The sequence below is a fragment of the Plectropomus leopardus genome, chromosome 16 (genome assembly GCF_026936395.1).
Source record: "Plectropomus leopardus strain MGB_pleo_1.0 chromosome 16, ASM2693639v1, whole genome shotgun sequence".
NCBI lineage: Eukaryota > Metazoa > Chordata > Actinopteri > Perciformes > Serranidae > Plectropomus > Plectropomus leopardus.
In genome coordinates, this window is record NC_142191.1 from 19,617,944 (window position 1) to 19,634,039 (window position 16,096).

The 16,096-nt window shown below is 37.9% G+C and overlaps 1 protein-coding gene across 2 annotated transcripts in view; it reads left to right on the forward strand.

Annotated features, from left to right (window-relative positions):
* Positions 1-16,096, forward strand: part of lama2 (laminin, alpha 2) — a 246,784-nt gene that overhangs the window by 112,443 nt on the left and 118,245 nt on the right. For both annotated transcript variants that reach the window (XM_088089255.1, XM_088089256.1), the window contains exons 19-20: positions 3,804-3,931; positions 7,089-7,175. In XM_088089255.1, the coding sequence (XP_087945381.1) occupies positions 3,804-3,931; positions 7,089-7,175 (215 nt within the window). The remainder of the gene's footprint in view (positions 1-3,803; positions 3,932-7,088; positions 7,176-16,096) is intronic.

Consider the following 16,096-nt stretch of genomic DNA (forward strand, 5'->3'; position numbering starts at 1 on the left):
AAAAGTGTCTTTTTATTTTCCAGGGAAAGAGATACCAGACATCAAATGTTGTTAGTAGCAAATGTCAGAGCTTTCTTGGAAAAAAATAAAAATTATGTATGTGTGTGTGTGTGTGTATATATATATATATATATATATATATATATATATATATATATTGGGGATGCAAAATTGGATTTTTTGCAGGTATCCCATGTGCAGATGCACATCAGCAGAAATCTGCATCTTGGCCGATTCCGATATTACATTTTAAAGGCAATATTTGCCTATGCTGATGACGTGCCGATATTAACGTGTATCCCTAATACATTTACATATTTTTAAAAATTCCAGGAAATTTATAAGTTACAGCAATATAATTTTAGGCAGAAGATTCATATTATTGTAAATGTACTCAACAAATTAATCAATGTAATTTCTTTTAACTCATACAGCTGTCACCCCACTTATCATCATTAAGGTTTAATAGTAAGTAACTTGTCTGTCATGAGTAAATGAGTTTTATTTATGCTTTAAACAGTCAACTCACCAATGTTCACAGCATTGATTTTTTTCTTTGAATGAATAACTGTGAGAGGTTAAATCAATTGGTGGGGAGCCCTGGATTGTTCGCATGAATCAATCAATTTATAGCTGAGAGTTCACCTTATAACAAATGAGAAAGTCTGCAAAGTCACGGAAGGGGAGATGGAGGGGTAAAAAAAAACTCACCTGTCACGCACTGGTAACTTTTAAATTAGTTAACTTTTAAATAAAAAATGAATTGTTATTTTTATAACAACATACCATGCTAGTTTGTTAAATATGCTATGTCATGTGAAGTATGTAACATGTGTCACATGATATAACATTACCTTGGTAACAAAGGTACTTATTTTAAGCCAAACCATGATTTTTCAAAACCTTACCATGTGCTTTTATTGCTTAAACCTAAGGAAGTAAACCATAAAAGATGTTTTTTTATGTTATGTTCTAATTTCATTTTTGAAAAGAGACTGGGGGCGGGATCATAAATAGATAGAATAGTACAATAATAATCATAATAAATATAGTTTCCTGGATTTTTTTTCACTATTTTTATCTATATCTTCTAAATAATTTCTGCCCCCCCCACACACAATTTACAGGTCATTTTCTTTTCCTTATTTCTCGCAATTTGTGTGACATATCTTGCCAAGTTGCTCATTGTCTTTTTAGTCATGTTTTTAAAGGGAATCAAACCAATTTGCTTCAAGGTTTCAAAGGGTGAAATAGCTTGTTAATAAACGCAGCACAACAAAACTGATGTCAATCCAGGTTTCAAAGGGTTAATAAATTACTGAAACTATGACCTCATGTGGGAAAAATACGTGCTGATGTTGTTTTCAGTTAGATGTTATTTCTTCAATATTTTGTTCTTTGAATGATCATGAAGTGGCCATTAGAGGAACTGCAGGTTAAAATATTTGAGCTCTAATCTCTCTCCCAAACACAAAAAAAACTCATACACACAAATACACATTTACTGAGACAGACACATACACACACAAACACACACATACAAACACAAACATACATGCCAAACTGCTCATGTGCATCTGCACACACACACCATCACTCCTCAGTCTATACATTGCCTCAGGCTTAAGCTGTCAGTTAGCATCAAGCTACACACACACACACACACACGCACACACACAGGGTTTTGTGTTATCATGTTATGTTTCATTATAGATGCTGGAGGATGCTGGGATATGTCCGAAGAACACACATACACACACGCACACTCAAGACAAAGATGGACAGACAAGCTTGCTCAATCTCTCTCTCTCTTACACACACACACACACACACACACACACACACACACACACACACACACCTCCTGTAAACATGTTCATGCACAGTGACAGGCAGACAGACAGATGGACACATACTTCTTTCCTGAGTTTTTTTCTGGCAGGGTGTGTTTCAGCAGTGAAGAGATATTTGATCAGAGGAGGAAATGATCTGGAACATAACTAACACACACACACACACACACACACACACACACATACATACACACACACACACAAACAAACAATAGCATGATGATATTGCAACAGTTGTTGCAGCTGGCCTTTAAAAACAGGAATGTGTCGGCCCAGAGAAGAAAAGCTCAGACTACCTGATTTCCTCAGTGGGAGGAACACAGTTTTAATTTTACTGTAAGTGGGAAAATAATCTGAAACTGAAATGTTAATACAAAATTACTGTTTTTTATTCTGCATCAAATCAAAGAAATGTCATGCTGAAAAAACACTTTTAAATTAACTTCATTTTTGAGGCAGCTTTGGGATAAGTTATTAAGGAGTAATTTACATTTTGTGATATTAGTGTTGGCGGAGGCAGAGCTGTGGATCAGGCAAATATCATCAATAGTGTTCTGTTTATTGTACTGAACCGTAATAAATGTATCGGTATGAGAAACATCAATCAATACTCACCAATGCTGATATTTGCTAATGCGATCTGAGGGACATTATTGTATCAAGTGTTTTGTTGAGGACGTACCTGTGGGCTTGGGTACCATGGTAACAAAATGTGATGCTAATCTTGAACCATATCATTAACGCTGACCTCCCCGAGATTGTTCCTCCTGCTGCTGTCTTCTTGACAATGATTTGATGTGACAGCTTTATTCAATAACAACAGTTTTGTTGTTATGAGAACATGTCACTGGGTGTCTGCTCTTCTTATTAGAGTGCTTTAACCCTTGAGCCTATTAGTTTTTACCTTTCTAGCCTTTAACCTCTCGAGGCAAAGTGTGACACTTAATTACTCTAAAGTAGAGCTGGTCAGTTGTTAGCTCTTTGGTTTTCTTTTTTCTGTTTCATGGCAGTAACTTGCATCCTACACTTAGTATTATTTTTGGCATGATAACAGATTTTCACTAAATAATTCACATTGAGAATAATTCTCAATGTGAGTGCTGGGAGGTGGAGAGAGAGTTGGTGTAAATAATCCAGCAGCTCTTCAATCATTTTTGTGTCTCTCCATCGTCACTTTGTCTCCTTTTCCAAATTTTTCCTGATGTGATCTTATTTTCTTTTAACCATTTCCTCTTTATAAAGCACCTTTTAACCTAGGTTTTAAAAGGTGATTTATAGATAATATTTAACTTTCCTACTTTTTTTAATTAACTGTTTGTTTCTATGATGATTTTATGATTTAGAGAGGTTTTTCAGAACATTTCGCAACATATTGAAAAAAGAAAATGTCACTTCACTGCCCTGAAGAAAATATTATTTGTAAGGTTTTCTGAAGTCATGGAAAACCTGGAAAAGTAAAGTAAAAATCCCTGAATTCTTTGGAAAAATCTTGGATTTTTGTTGTGTAATTATATAATTTGTTACAGTAATGTTCCATGGATAACCTTTCTTATTGTTGTGTACGTAGTATGAAGAGTTGAAGTGAACATGACCGTAACCAACTGTTAGAGATTGGAAAAGTTGATGTTTAATTTTCATTACTTTTCAATTCAGATTTAGAATAAAGTATACTACACCATTCTGTTCATGATATATATGTTGTGAATGTTTATAGTAAATACTATTGGTCCTTGAAAAGTCAAAAGTTTGAAAAGTCAAATGTATGAGAACCCTGTATTTAAAAGGGAGACAAAGAATGTATTGATAACTTATTGTATTCTTCAAGCTTGATTCAAGACAATAGGGTGTTGAGATTTTCATCATCGAAGAAACTGCTTCAGGTCTTCTCATAACACTCAGGTTAACTGATCAGATGCTTTGTTTGCCTAATAGTGTATTTATTTCTTCCAGGACTGCTCCCACTACACCACAGGCCCCCACTGTGACGCCTGCCTACCTGGTTACTATGGCAATGCCACCCGTGGGTCACCCACAGACTGTCAGCCCTGCGCTTGCCCGCTCAATCTTCCTAGTAACAAGTAGGTTGTGGAGACACTGGGGTTAATGGTGTCATGACGACACAATTTAATCAAACACTTCAATCTATCACTGCTGACATCACCGTGGCCCCTATTCTCTCTTTCTGACCCGTGTCTTCATAATGTTCTCCTTTCTTTTCCTGTCCTTTCCTTTCCTTTCTTTTTTTCTTTTCCTCTCCACACACTGCATTTTTCATCTCTAAAGGATAAGGGCATAAGCAGAAGCTTCTTCAATGTGGGTTGGAATATAATTGTAATGACATGCATAGAAATATCATCACCACAGGTGGACGCATCAATAAAAGTGGAGAAACATCATCTCTGTGGGTAGAAATGTCATCACCATTGGCAGAATCAATAGGACTGTAGCTAGAAAACTTAAAACAGAGGCAAAGTCAAACCTCCCACAAGTAATTAAAGGTATTTAAAATCCTTTATCATTCTCTTGTATAGAAAACTGCTCGTGCTGTGCTGGCTTCACATTCTCAGGTTATGATTGTTCAAGGTACAGCAACTGTCTGGTAAAAATGTATATAAAAGGAAATTTATAAATTAATAAATATATTTTTCCTCTACCTTTGGTGCTGTTCATCAGTCTAGATTGTTTTGGTGTTATATGCTGAGTGATGGAGATGTCAGTCTTAGAAATGTGTGCCATTTTTTTCAGTATAATGGAACTAGATGGCACTTTGCTTGTAGTGCTCAAAGGGCCAAAAATACATCAAAAAACTCAACTGCAATTTCTCTTCCCAGACATAATGATTCTGTTACTTAAGATAATCAACAGACGTTGTTGTGAGCAGTTTCATGTAGGAACTTTTCTTTTTCCCAAACCACTTTCAAGCTTTTTATGGGGGATATGTCCGCCAATATATGTTTTTATTATGGCCTAGAGCAGCAGCTGACAGGAAGTAAACAGGGACCAAAACTATTGCTCCATTTTATAACCATTGGTTAAATTTGCCATTAAATCTGTAGTTTCTCCAAATGACCAGAGAGAGATGCTGTGGCTTTGGTGCACATATGTCAACAACCAGGCCACACACACACACACACACACACACACACTCACACACTCACACTGGCAGGCAGAGCAGCAGCTGAGAATCTTCATGCAGTCATGACACGTCATGTCCAAAACTCTCAGCGCTAAAGAAAGATACAACTCTCTCTGTCTCTCACCTCTCCCCTTCCCTACCTCCCATAAACCCCGGCAGTAATAATAGCTTGAAGGTGCCAAGCCTTTCAGCAGCCGTCTAGTCCGTTATGTTCACTGAAGCCAGTCACTCAAATAGCCGGCCCGGCCAGCGGGACTGTTCCAGTTAGCAATAATATTTTAGCTCTTATGAACATTTCATGAAGTGATGCAGATATTAGCCTGAGTATGTGAAGCAGAGTGGCGATTTACATTTAACTGAAAGACATCAGTTTTGTCCTGGAGTGTTTTCTTTTTCTTTTTTTTTATTTACACCCAGGTTCAACTGACTGTCTAAGGGGGGGTTTAGTCTTTTTTTAATTTATTTGGTGCAAATCCACCACTTTCATATATGTCCTCCCTAACGTTGAAACAAAACCTAAGCTCTCGCCTATTTGTAACCAAACATTTCAATCTGCCACTGCTGAGCCCACTGCGAAGTGGGTAGATATATAATTGTAAAGACACAAATAGAAATATCACCACAGGTAGAAGCATCTATTTAGGTGGAGAAACGTCCTCCCTGTGGGTGGAAATGTCACCGTTGGCAGAATCAACACCTATTGCTGGAAAATTCAAGACAGTAGAAAATCAAGCTTCTAACAAGTCATGAAGTTATTTAAAATCTTTTATCCTGCTGTGCTGACTCAAATCACTATTGTTCACCAGAAAGTATCTGCATGAAATGTGCTTTAAAAAAACAGCTAATAATTTCAGAAGGACAGGAAAATACTGTTTTACACATGAATAAATTCATCATTTGTAAGATTCTTAGCGGACCTATCAGACACAAACAGCTCTAAACAAACACAAAGATACTGAAGATCCTGTTAGACGATGTGAACAAAGCTGCTCTGAGCAAACAAAATACTTGTAGAAGCTGTTTGGTAAAGTGCAGACCAGAGTGGGTTTTTTTTGTAGCATTTTATAAATGAATGTTTTTGTTGGAGAGACTTAGTAGATACTTTAGTAGTTGAAAAAAAATGATCAAAGAGTAAAACTAAGCAGCACTGATTACATATAAACAAGGATTATGTTACTGAGTTGCATATTTCATGCCTTAGATGTTTTCAAAAGCATGTTTGAGCTTACTGTTTATCTGTAATACGAGACTGTTGGTTACCAGGCGACCGCTATTATGTGAAATGGACGTCTTTGCGTTATGTCACCCAACAGCGTTAGCTTTTGTTGGTCTTATACATTCTGGTAGTTGTAGGTTTTCTACTTTTTGAGCAAAAAACAACTCCACAGTCCTTTTCTTTTTTTTTTCTCTGGTCATGAAGCACCAAGTGTTATCGTCCATCTTCTTCATAGACAGCCCTGTTTTACACGTGGACCCTCTTTATATCAGTTAAATACTTCTTCAACCTGTGTCTGTGATGATTATAGCTTATTTTATATAAGCCCTATTATACATACAAACATAACCTTTTTCATACAAGGGTTCTAAGTATTATTTACCATTTTTTGTTGTTTGCATGCACAGGCCAAGCAAGATTATTTGTAACTCAGCAAGTCAGTCAGCCAGCCAGTGAGTCAGTCTGGGGCCTGGAACCCGAGCCAGCAGAACTATCTTTAGTTTATGGAAGTGGGAGGGTGACAGAACGTCGTTTCACTCTGTCCCTCTCTCTTTCTCTCTCTCTCGGTTCATTTAAATTACAGTTTGTTAGAGAGGAAGAGTGTTTTCAAATAGTGGGAGTGTGTGAATGTGTGGGTGAGAGAGAGAGGAAATTAAGTGTGTGTGTCTTACAGAGTGTGAATGTGAGGATTGGAAAGTGAAAGCAGGGACACAGGTGTGCGTGTGTATATTAGGAGACAAACAATGGCCCTAACTCGCCTCTGTCCTCTCCTCCTCCTCCTCTTCCTCCTTCCTCTCACCACACTTGGACAACGCTACCGAATTCAACAACAACTTCAACAACAACTTCAACAAAAACAACAACAACGTGGCAACTACGACAGTTTCAGTCCCACCTGCCACCTCGGCGAAGAAGGGGAGTTGCTGTGTGACCAGTGCCAGCCCGGGTACACGGGACCACGATGTGACAGGTAACAAACACAAAAAAAACACACACTGAATGGTACAAGTAACAGTGAGAAACCCACTGATGAAAACACAGCTTAATGTGGATGTGAGGATTAGTTTAGTATTACTGAATACAGAGCTGGAAATCTTTGTTTATACGTGGCCTCAATGCTGTGTTTGAGACAACTGGAAAATTCCTGACCTCTTAATAGAAAAAGTGCGACAGAACAACGCTCAAAGTTAGAGGTCCTGCTTGTAAATTAAGGGAAATCTACCCCAACTTCACAAGACAACAATTGCAGCACATTGAAAATAGTAACCCATCAATTAAAAGGCAAACATAAACTACATTTGTACGTATTTGATTGGGATAATACAAACTATCATTTAGTAAAATCTGTTCCGTATGTGGATTAATTTCGATATATAATGCCAATGTTATCAGGTAGCCGGTTACAGAAAGCTATGTCTGAAAGTTCTCATCTCTACGCAAAAGTTTTTCGGGAAAACATTAGAAATGTCATTCTTTTGCTTCAAGGCGGCTGCACTGCCGAGAGTTAAATTGTGTGTACACTTGCCAAAGAAGCTTCAATTTGCCTCGGACAGCAAAGTTTTTGGTTTATGTTTGGCCTCATCCACTTTGAAAGCTTTGAGGTGAGAAGTTTGTAATTCAACTGGAAAATCTCCAACTTTGACTGTAAAAGCAGCATAACATGGATTTTTGGTGATGGGCTCACAAGTGGACATCTCTAAATACAAGCGTAAACGGCCACCAAGTCACATTTTGTTCTGATCACTGTGGGACGGATTTGACAGAGTATCTTTTGTAATGAAAACACAAATGTATCCTGATGGGTCCCCCAACAGGGACTATAACATCAATGCAGGACATGGTGTTTGTTTTGTTGACAGCAAGGTAACGCTTTATAATTTGCCCATTTTATAATGAGTTGGACAAAGTGTTGCTTGATTGTTCATCATTTTGCCTTATGGAAGGGGATGTGCTGAGGAAAAAAAAAGATCTAGCTACCACAATGTTCATTTTGGAGCCAGAAGTGACCATTTTGGGGCGATGAACTGGATCTCTGGCGGAGTGAGGGATGGATTTGACTGAGTAGCCGTTCAAAAAGCTGCAGTTTTTGGTACTTCTGTGTCTTCAACAGTTATTCAAAGGGGAAAACCACCTGAGTTATGAATTCCAGTCTGCTATTTCCATGGCCATGGCAAGTTATTGTAGTTTTTTCAGTTCTTAAAATGTACCCATAAATTCAGAATATATCCCTGGCTGTTCTTAGTGTCATATAGAACATCTTTCCGTAATCGTTATTTATTGAGCAGCCCCAGACCTTCTACCCTATGTCATCATCACAAATGTAAGCTTTAGCACATTTAGGAGAAAGTTGTTCATGTTTGTCTGAGACCATAGAATAACATGTTTGAATTTTCAAAATGGGCGTAGTAGCCCTTTAAATAGCAATTTTGCCCATTGAATAAAAAATATGTTTCATGACCTAATTACAGCCTGAAAACAGAACTAACTGCACAATTTCAGAATTGGATTTGGGCACTTGTAATTAACGTCAGTCTTGTTGTTGCCATTCCTCAAAATGACTATTTGGAAAATAAATCAGGTCTGTAGTCAGCCATCCCAAAATGAAAACGGAAACTGATGCTCATTAAGTGTTTTTTGAGGGCTCTCTGTCTCATTGTCCATCTATCTGACTGTCCACAGCACATTTATTAGCTGAGTGACATTCTTGTTCCATTTGCTGTGAGCTTCTTTACCAACCCAGGACTAATGAGAAGACTCTGGATGCTGGTCTTGTTAAAACTTCAGGCTATACTGTCATGTGGTGACGCAGACTGAGTAAATATGGTCTTTCCAGCACGACAGCTCACTGAAACACATTTGGACTCTTTGTATTTAACTGAAACTGCCCACATTTCAGTTAGTATTCAGTAGATTTAAGCTTTTCCATTTTGAAAAACACAATTATTGTAATTACTGATTGAAAATGTTGCATTCAAATTAACCCTTTGAAACCTGGAACAATATCAGTTTTCTTGTGCTGCGTTCAGACACCTCCCATATGCATTTAACCCTTTGAAACCTGGGCGAATTGGTTTGACTTCTTCTGAAAGCATGGCTTAAAAGGCAACGTGCAACTTGGCAAGTGATGTCCCAGAAATTGCTAGAAATTTGGAAAAAGTGACAAGATAATGACTTCAAACTTGTTTTTAAAAATAAGAGAGAGAGATTATTATTATTATTACTTTTTTCTTCATTTTTTGTATAGTTAAGGTCACTTTCTTGTAACTCGTAACTTCTTCCCATGTTTTTGAAAAAAAACCAAGCCAATTTGCTCAAGTTACAAAGGGTAAAAGCTTTAAGCTCTGAAAAGTTTGTCTTTTCAGCAGCTTCACACAAGTCCTTGCATTCGCCTTTGTTTGATGGCAGTTTAGGTCGACAAGATGTTGTTGATAGTGTAAAATTGAAATGTGGATGTGTGAGCTGAAGTGTGCAGTGAGCTCAGATTACTTGAAAGGCTTTCTTTGTGATTTGATGTATAATGAGTAAGTGACCTTGTGCAGTTCACATTTTTCTGGTTAAAAGAGAAATGTTTTCTTATGTATTGTCTGTTTCTGTTGTCTTATGAGGTGTTCAGTGTTTAACGGAAAGACTGACACCAGGAAGGAATCCCACATATTGTATACATCTGTTGGGCGACACCATAGAAGCAAAAGGTTTTTTTGCTCCTGATTCACAATTTAAAATAACTGCTCTTTTTATATGCATGCTGTAAGCACTACCAAAAAATGGTAATGAATATTGATATTTTTCAAGGTATTATATCAAAGCTAGAAATTCCAGTATCATGACAACACATCATTAAATTGTCTGTAACTGAAGTTTTAATTTCTGTAGATTGTGCATAACCACCTCTTTTTTGAGAATAGCAAATGAAAATGCTGTCATGAGCTAATTACAAGTTGAATTTTTATTGAAGCTATCCACGTTAATCACGATATGATTAAGGTCTGTACATAACGTTTTTTTATTTATTTATTTTTTAACTGTGTTAATGTCCGGTCGACATCTCTGTCTTTAAGGGTCTGTGCCAGGCAGAGTTAGTGATGATACTAGCTTGTCTGGAAGGCAGCTAAAAAACACTCAAAAGTTAGGCTAAATTTTGGTGAAGGATAAACAGCATGGCCATTTCACAGGGGTCCCTTGACCTCTGACCTCAAGCTATGTAAATGAAAATGGGTCTCCCCTTTACAGACACCCACTTTATTTTATTCCTTATCAAGACAATCTGGAAAGAATTGCTTCACCTTGTCAGTATAGACTGCAAAACTGTTTTGAAATGCAAATTAATAGGACTGATAACACGTAATTTAAAAAAATCACAATTAACATTCAGTTAAAAAATTAATTGCATGACTACCATAATTTTTAGGTTTTTGTATCTACACTGATAATTATCTTAAACAATTTAATCTCAAAGATGAAACATTGAGTTTCAAATAGGTTACACTTTATCAGGTCTTTGCTGTGTGTTGCATGTTAAAAAAGACCTCCGGATTGGACATAGCAGGGCTCCAAAGGGACCTCAGCTCACTGCCATGCATAGTTTACATGCCTGGCCGTGCTGTCCACAGCAGAATGTCTCTGTCTGCATTTTAGTCTTTTTATAAACCTCATTTGCCACTAGAAAATAAACTGACTCACTGTCAGTTCATTTTGTCACAAATACCTCTTTTCCACCAACATGGAACCATTTCTGTTCTGGTTTGTGCCCCTAATTTTAAACTGTATAGCGCATTTTGACCAATTTTGGCATCCTTAAGTGTGATGCTAGCCAGTTTGCTAGATAAGACTAAGATTTCAAGAATCTTAGTATTATAAAGTAAAAGAGGCAGAGGTAATATGATAGAAAGGGGTAAGAAGGGGACTTGTCTGCCTCAAACCATGCCAATGACCATTATGGTCCAGTGTTGACAAGGGTTGAACCAGTACATGTTGACTGCTCCGACTCTTCTGAAGTCCTCCCGTGGCCATCCTCCAGTGAGAATGTGTGTTTTCATACAACTAATTGGGATAACGCTTCAATAATGATCAGAGTGTCACCAGAGCTACTTTCGGTAACACTTTCTGTGAGGAATGTAAAATGCATTGTGAGGGCATTCATAGTGGATTATAATGCATTTATAGTGTGTTTTTTGACTACTTTCATGAACACACATAATGCTTACCTATGCACTATATCTACAGTCATAACATTATAGATGAGACTTATAAGAAATAGTAAGTATCAAGTGCCTTATGGATGCTTTTGACTAGTTATAAACTAGAGGTTGACTGATGGGGCTTATAATTCATTATAAATACCCATACTCACCTATGCACACATCAACAATGAACTGTAGTAAGGCCTTGTAGTGTGCTATAACAGTCCATGCAGTATCACAAATTATCATGTATTTGTGAAGTAAAGTGAGGTACATATTGATGCATTTATAATACTGTACGCTTCATCATAAGGGGTGGCTGTGGCTTAGTGGTAGAGATACAAAGCCCCAAATTGCTCCCGATGCTGCGTAATTGGAGTGTGAGTGTGCGTGAATGGTTACTGAGTAGCAGGTGGCCCCATGTATGTAGCCTTGGCCACCATTGTGTGAATGTGACACGTAAAGTGAAAGCCCTTTGAGTCAAAAGACTAGAGAAGGGCTATACAAGTGCACTATATTTACCATTTACCATGTGGTTTCATTGTTAGTACGGTAAGTGTACGCATTTTCATGCATTTAAAATAATCTGTCTTTCATCGTAAGGGATTAATACCTGCTGTACACTTGAATACTTTGAAAAGATTTTAAAAATTAATTTAAAAGTCGGAGGTCTGACACCCTACTTTTTTCCAAAATTGAGATAACATTTGTTTTGAGGAGATGGTGTGCCAAATGTATATGTGCTTGTGTGTGTGCATGTAAATATCTGTCTTTGGATATACAGAATACATCTGTGTATGTACGTCCCTGTGGTTGAGCTGTTCTGATGCCATATGGTGCCTACAGTCAGTGAGAGAGGATAGCTGGTAAACAAAAAGGACAAAGAAAGAGAGCCTGTTGGTTGCTGCTTTGACTCAGAACACGTAGGAGCTGACATAATGTATAATGCTATTTCATACTAATGGCAGTATTAAAGAGACAATAAGCAGTTGGCTGTTTCTTGTTCTACTAGTCTAATTGATACCTGTAATGCGCTACCTTCTATTACACTTCATTATCTACAGTGCTTTTGTTGTTGTTAGTGGTAATTAATTGTAATGTGCCAATTTGTCTGTATTATGGGCTTTAACGAAATAAGCTACTCTATTCCCCCTATGCTAATAGACTATCCTCTCGCCCCTAAGTGATTCTGCTTTTCAATTTCCCGTCCATAAACAGCCATTTAGAATTTAGCTGAAAACTGTTTAATGCAAGTGCCTTATAAATAAGTCCACTAAAACACTTTGAGTTGCATGCTGCTATTTAGTGCTATCAGGGGTTTGCCAGTGTATCCAGAGTGATCGTTTAAGGTATTTCACATTTTACATCATTTGGATTTTAAGTGATTCAACATCACTTAGCTGTAAATACTGTATCATCTTTCATCCAGAAGGGAAAAGGAAGCAGTGGTGATGGCTATGATTATTGTTAAAGTGGAAGTAAGTACTTTTTGAAGCGGGGTTGTATGGGTTACTTACCAATAGTCAGTGTTTTACACACAGTAGATGTTAGTCTGCACGCCCCCCATTTGGAGAAGCAGACTAGAGTGTGACACAGAAGCTAAGCCATGCATTGCTGTCCATGGGGGCAGCAACAAAACCAATTTTAGCCACTTATAAAAAGCAATCAGTTTAAGCACACACTATACTGGGAGTATTTTTTTATTGCTTTACCTTTCTGTCAGACAGCCTGTTCTGATGAGGGAGGCATTAAAGGCTTCAGTTCCCCATGCTCTGGACAAAGCCACCAGACTCCATGGACAAAAATAGAAATTTTGGCTCACTGAACATAGGAGCTGATGGTTTATCGCTGCTTTAATTAGATAGTTAGTGTGTGTTATCGTGTGAAAAAAAATCCCAAAGTAACACACTAATACAAATGAAGTAACTGACAGAGGCAGCTGTGTGTCAGCTCCTGTGTTCAGTGATGTTAAATCACTATTTTTCTCTTTATAGAGTCTGGCTTTATAGAGAGCAATACAACAGCTTCAATTTCCCATTAGAAATCACTGTCTGACAGCCAGATAACGCAGTGAAAATATTCTAAATACTGTATTACATACTCTGTTATCTACTCTCCAATATTGCTTTTGTCAGATGGGATTTTATTAGGTGGCTAAAATACATTTATGGTCGACCCCCTTCCACAACAGCACATTGCATAGCTTCTTTGTTAAGATATACAATTGTGTATACAATTAGAGATTTAAAGAGTCATATTAACATATTAATATAAGAAAGCTCCTGGAGACCTGATTTTGAAAGTTAAAGGCTAAGTTCACACCAAACTAAAAAATACATATTTTTCTTCTTACCAAAGTGCTATTTATAAATGTAGATTGTTCAGGTGTGAGTTGCAGGGTGTGTTGGGAGATATCTGCTGTAGAGATGTCTGCTGTCTCTTCAATATAACAGAACTAGATAGCACTCAGTTTGTGGTGCTCAAACACCAAAAACTTAACAGCAATGCCTCCTTCCAGAAATCATGACCCACTTACTCAAGATAATCCACGGAACTTGTTGGGAGCAGTTTCATGTATAAACTGTTTTCTTTCGACTGAACTACACCCGCCAACCATATCATAGTGCAGTAGGAGGTGTATATCTACTCATGGATGAGAGGTTTGTGCTCGTGATAGAGCAAGATGCATTTATGGTGTCCTCCTCACCTGAGCTGCAACATTAGCTAACTCATTTGAGCTAGATGAGCTAGCATTATACATGCTTCCTTCTGTGTAGTGATATGTTTGGAGATGTAGTTATACATATATACACAAAGGGAGAGACAGCTAAGTTTAATGAGTTGATTTTAAACTGCATGATGGAACTTTGTGCTTTGGCAGCCTCGAGTGGCAGCAAGGTTCACTGTTAAAAGTTAGTCATACTGAAACAAAACAAGACCTTTTTTGATCTTAATTCCCCGCTGTAACCCACATACATTTAAGTAAATTACAAAATAACTTCAAGATGTTTATTTATATGAAATCCCATTTTACTTCCTAAAAACAACCTGCCCCACTTTCTGCGTTTAACAGAAAATAATATACACTCAGAGAGAGCAATTTGATCTCATAATGCTTTGAAAGTTATGGGGAAAAAATGTGTGAGGGAGGAGCAGAGGCTGTCTTCCCCTGGCGCCGACTCCCCATTTATAACACTAAAAATAAAAGAACACAGCTTTTAGGATCCCAACCCCTCTCTTTCCTTCTGTAACTCTCCACCAGTTGTGCTCAGCGTCCGCTTCCCGGATACTCTGAAGGCTTTGACCAGGTGTCTGAACCCCCAAATATATCTCCTTCACACAGACTGGACTCTCAACTAAAAATACTTTCACTTCCTCTTCAAGCCCAGGAACCACACAAACACACACACACACACACGCAAATCACACACACTGACAGTAACAAAATATAATTTAAACTTGAAAGTGTGAATTAATCTTACAAATAAAACTAAATCCAAACAACACACTCTTCTCTCCTATCATGAAGTGAGATTGCTGCTGGTCCGATTCTCCACTTGACTAGAGGAATGTACTTGTAGCACCACACACACTTGCAGACACACTTCAGCAACACACACACACACACACACACACACAAACAGAGAGAGAAGCTAATAAACCAGTTCTATTGAGTACCAAGGAGGGTCACTGGTAATAATGGCTTGCTGCTCTTGACTCTTTCCCTCCTTCTGTCTTTTCCTTTCCCTCCTCTCTAAATTCAATTCCCCTTTCTATGTGAGGACCTTTCCCCTCTCTCTCTCTCTTCTCCCTCTCTTCAGTCTCTCTTTTCTGCTCTCTTCTCTTTCATCTCCATTCCCTTTTTAGACGGTAGAGCTTTATTTCGGCTTAGGCCTGTTTTATTTGGTTTCAGTGGCTCCTGACACGGCATAGCACTCTCAGGTTAATATATTTTGCAGCATCTCAGACTTCCTTTTATTACTAATCAAAGAAAACAGGCAGGAAAGAAAAAATGAAAGTTTTGAATTGGTGTGACAGTTCATACATGTTTGTGTCCTTGTCCTTCCTCAAAGCTGCTCACTGCCATTTTTTCTATGAATTAAGAGGCATTTTCTTTCTAGGAACTTGACCACATAAAAGAATGAAAGTATTATTTCTGTCCAGTGAAAATATCTCCTTTCCATTGACACCACAAAGACATAAATGTGGATTCAGTGTTGAAGGCAGGATGCTGTTCTTCCTAAGAAAGTTGCTCAGTGGCACATGAAGCCAAAAAAGCTCTATGGTATAAAATTACACGGACAAGTGGTACTGATTCTGCATCATTGGGCCCATGGAGACAGTGCACTAGAGACTTATGCTGGCTGAGCTGAGCTGGCCTCTTATGGTTTAGCGCTCGGCTATCTTGAACGGGGATAAAATGATTTAATCTTGTGGCTCTCCCAGACTTTTCGGTTGTTGTTGGGCAGAATGGATCGAATGTTGAAAGAGTAATGAGTCATCCCATGAGGGTTGTGATGCTCCTCTGATTTATAAATGTATCTTTCCCAATGGAAGTCAATGCGAAAGAGTCTTTTTGGGCCCCATGGCATCACGTAATGTAATTCCACAGTTTGGCAACTACGAAAATTGGCTTTAGAGCCCAGCACACTTCCTGTGGAAGTGCACCACCCTGATAAGATGATATGAACTGCCTAAAAGAGTAGTAACC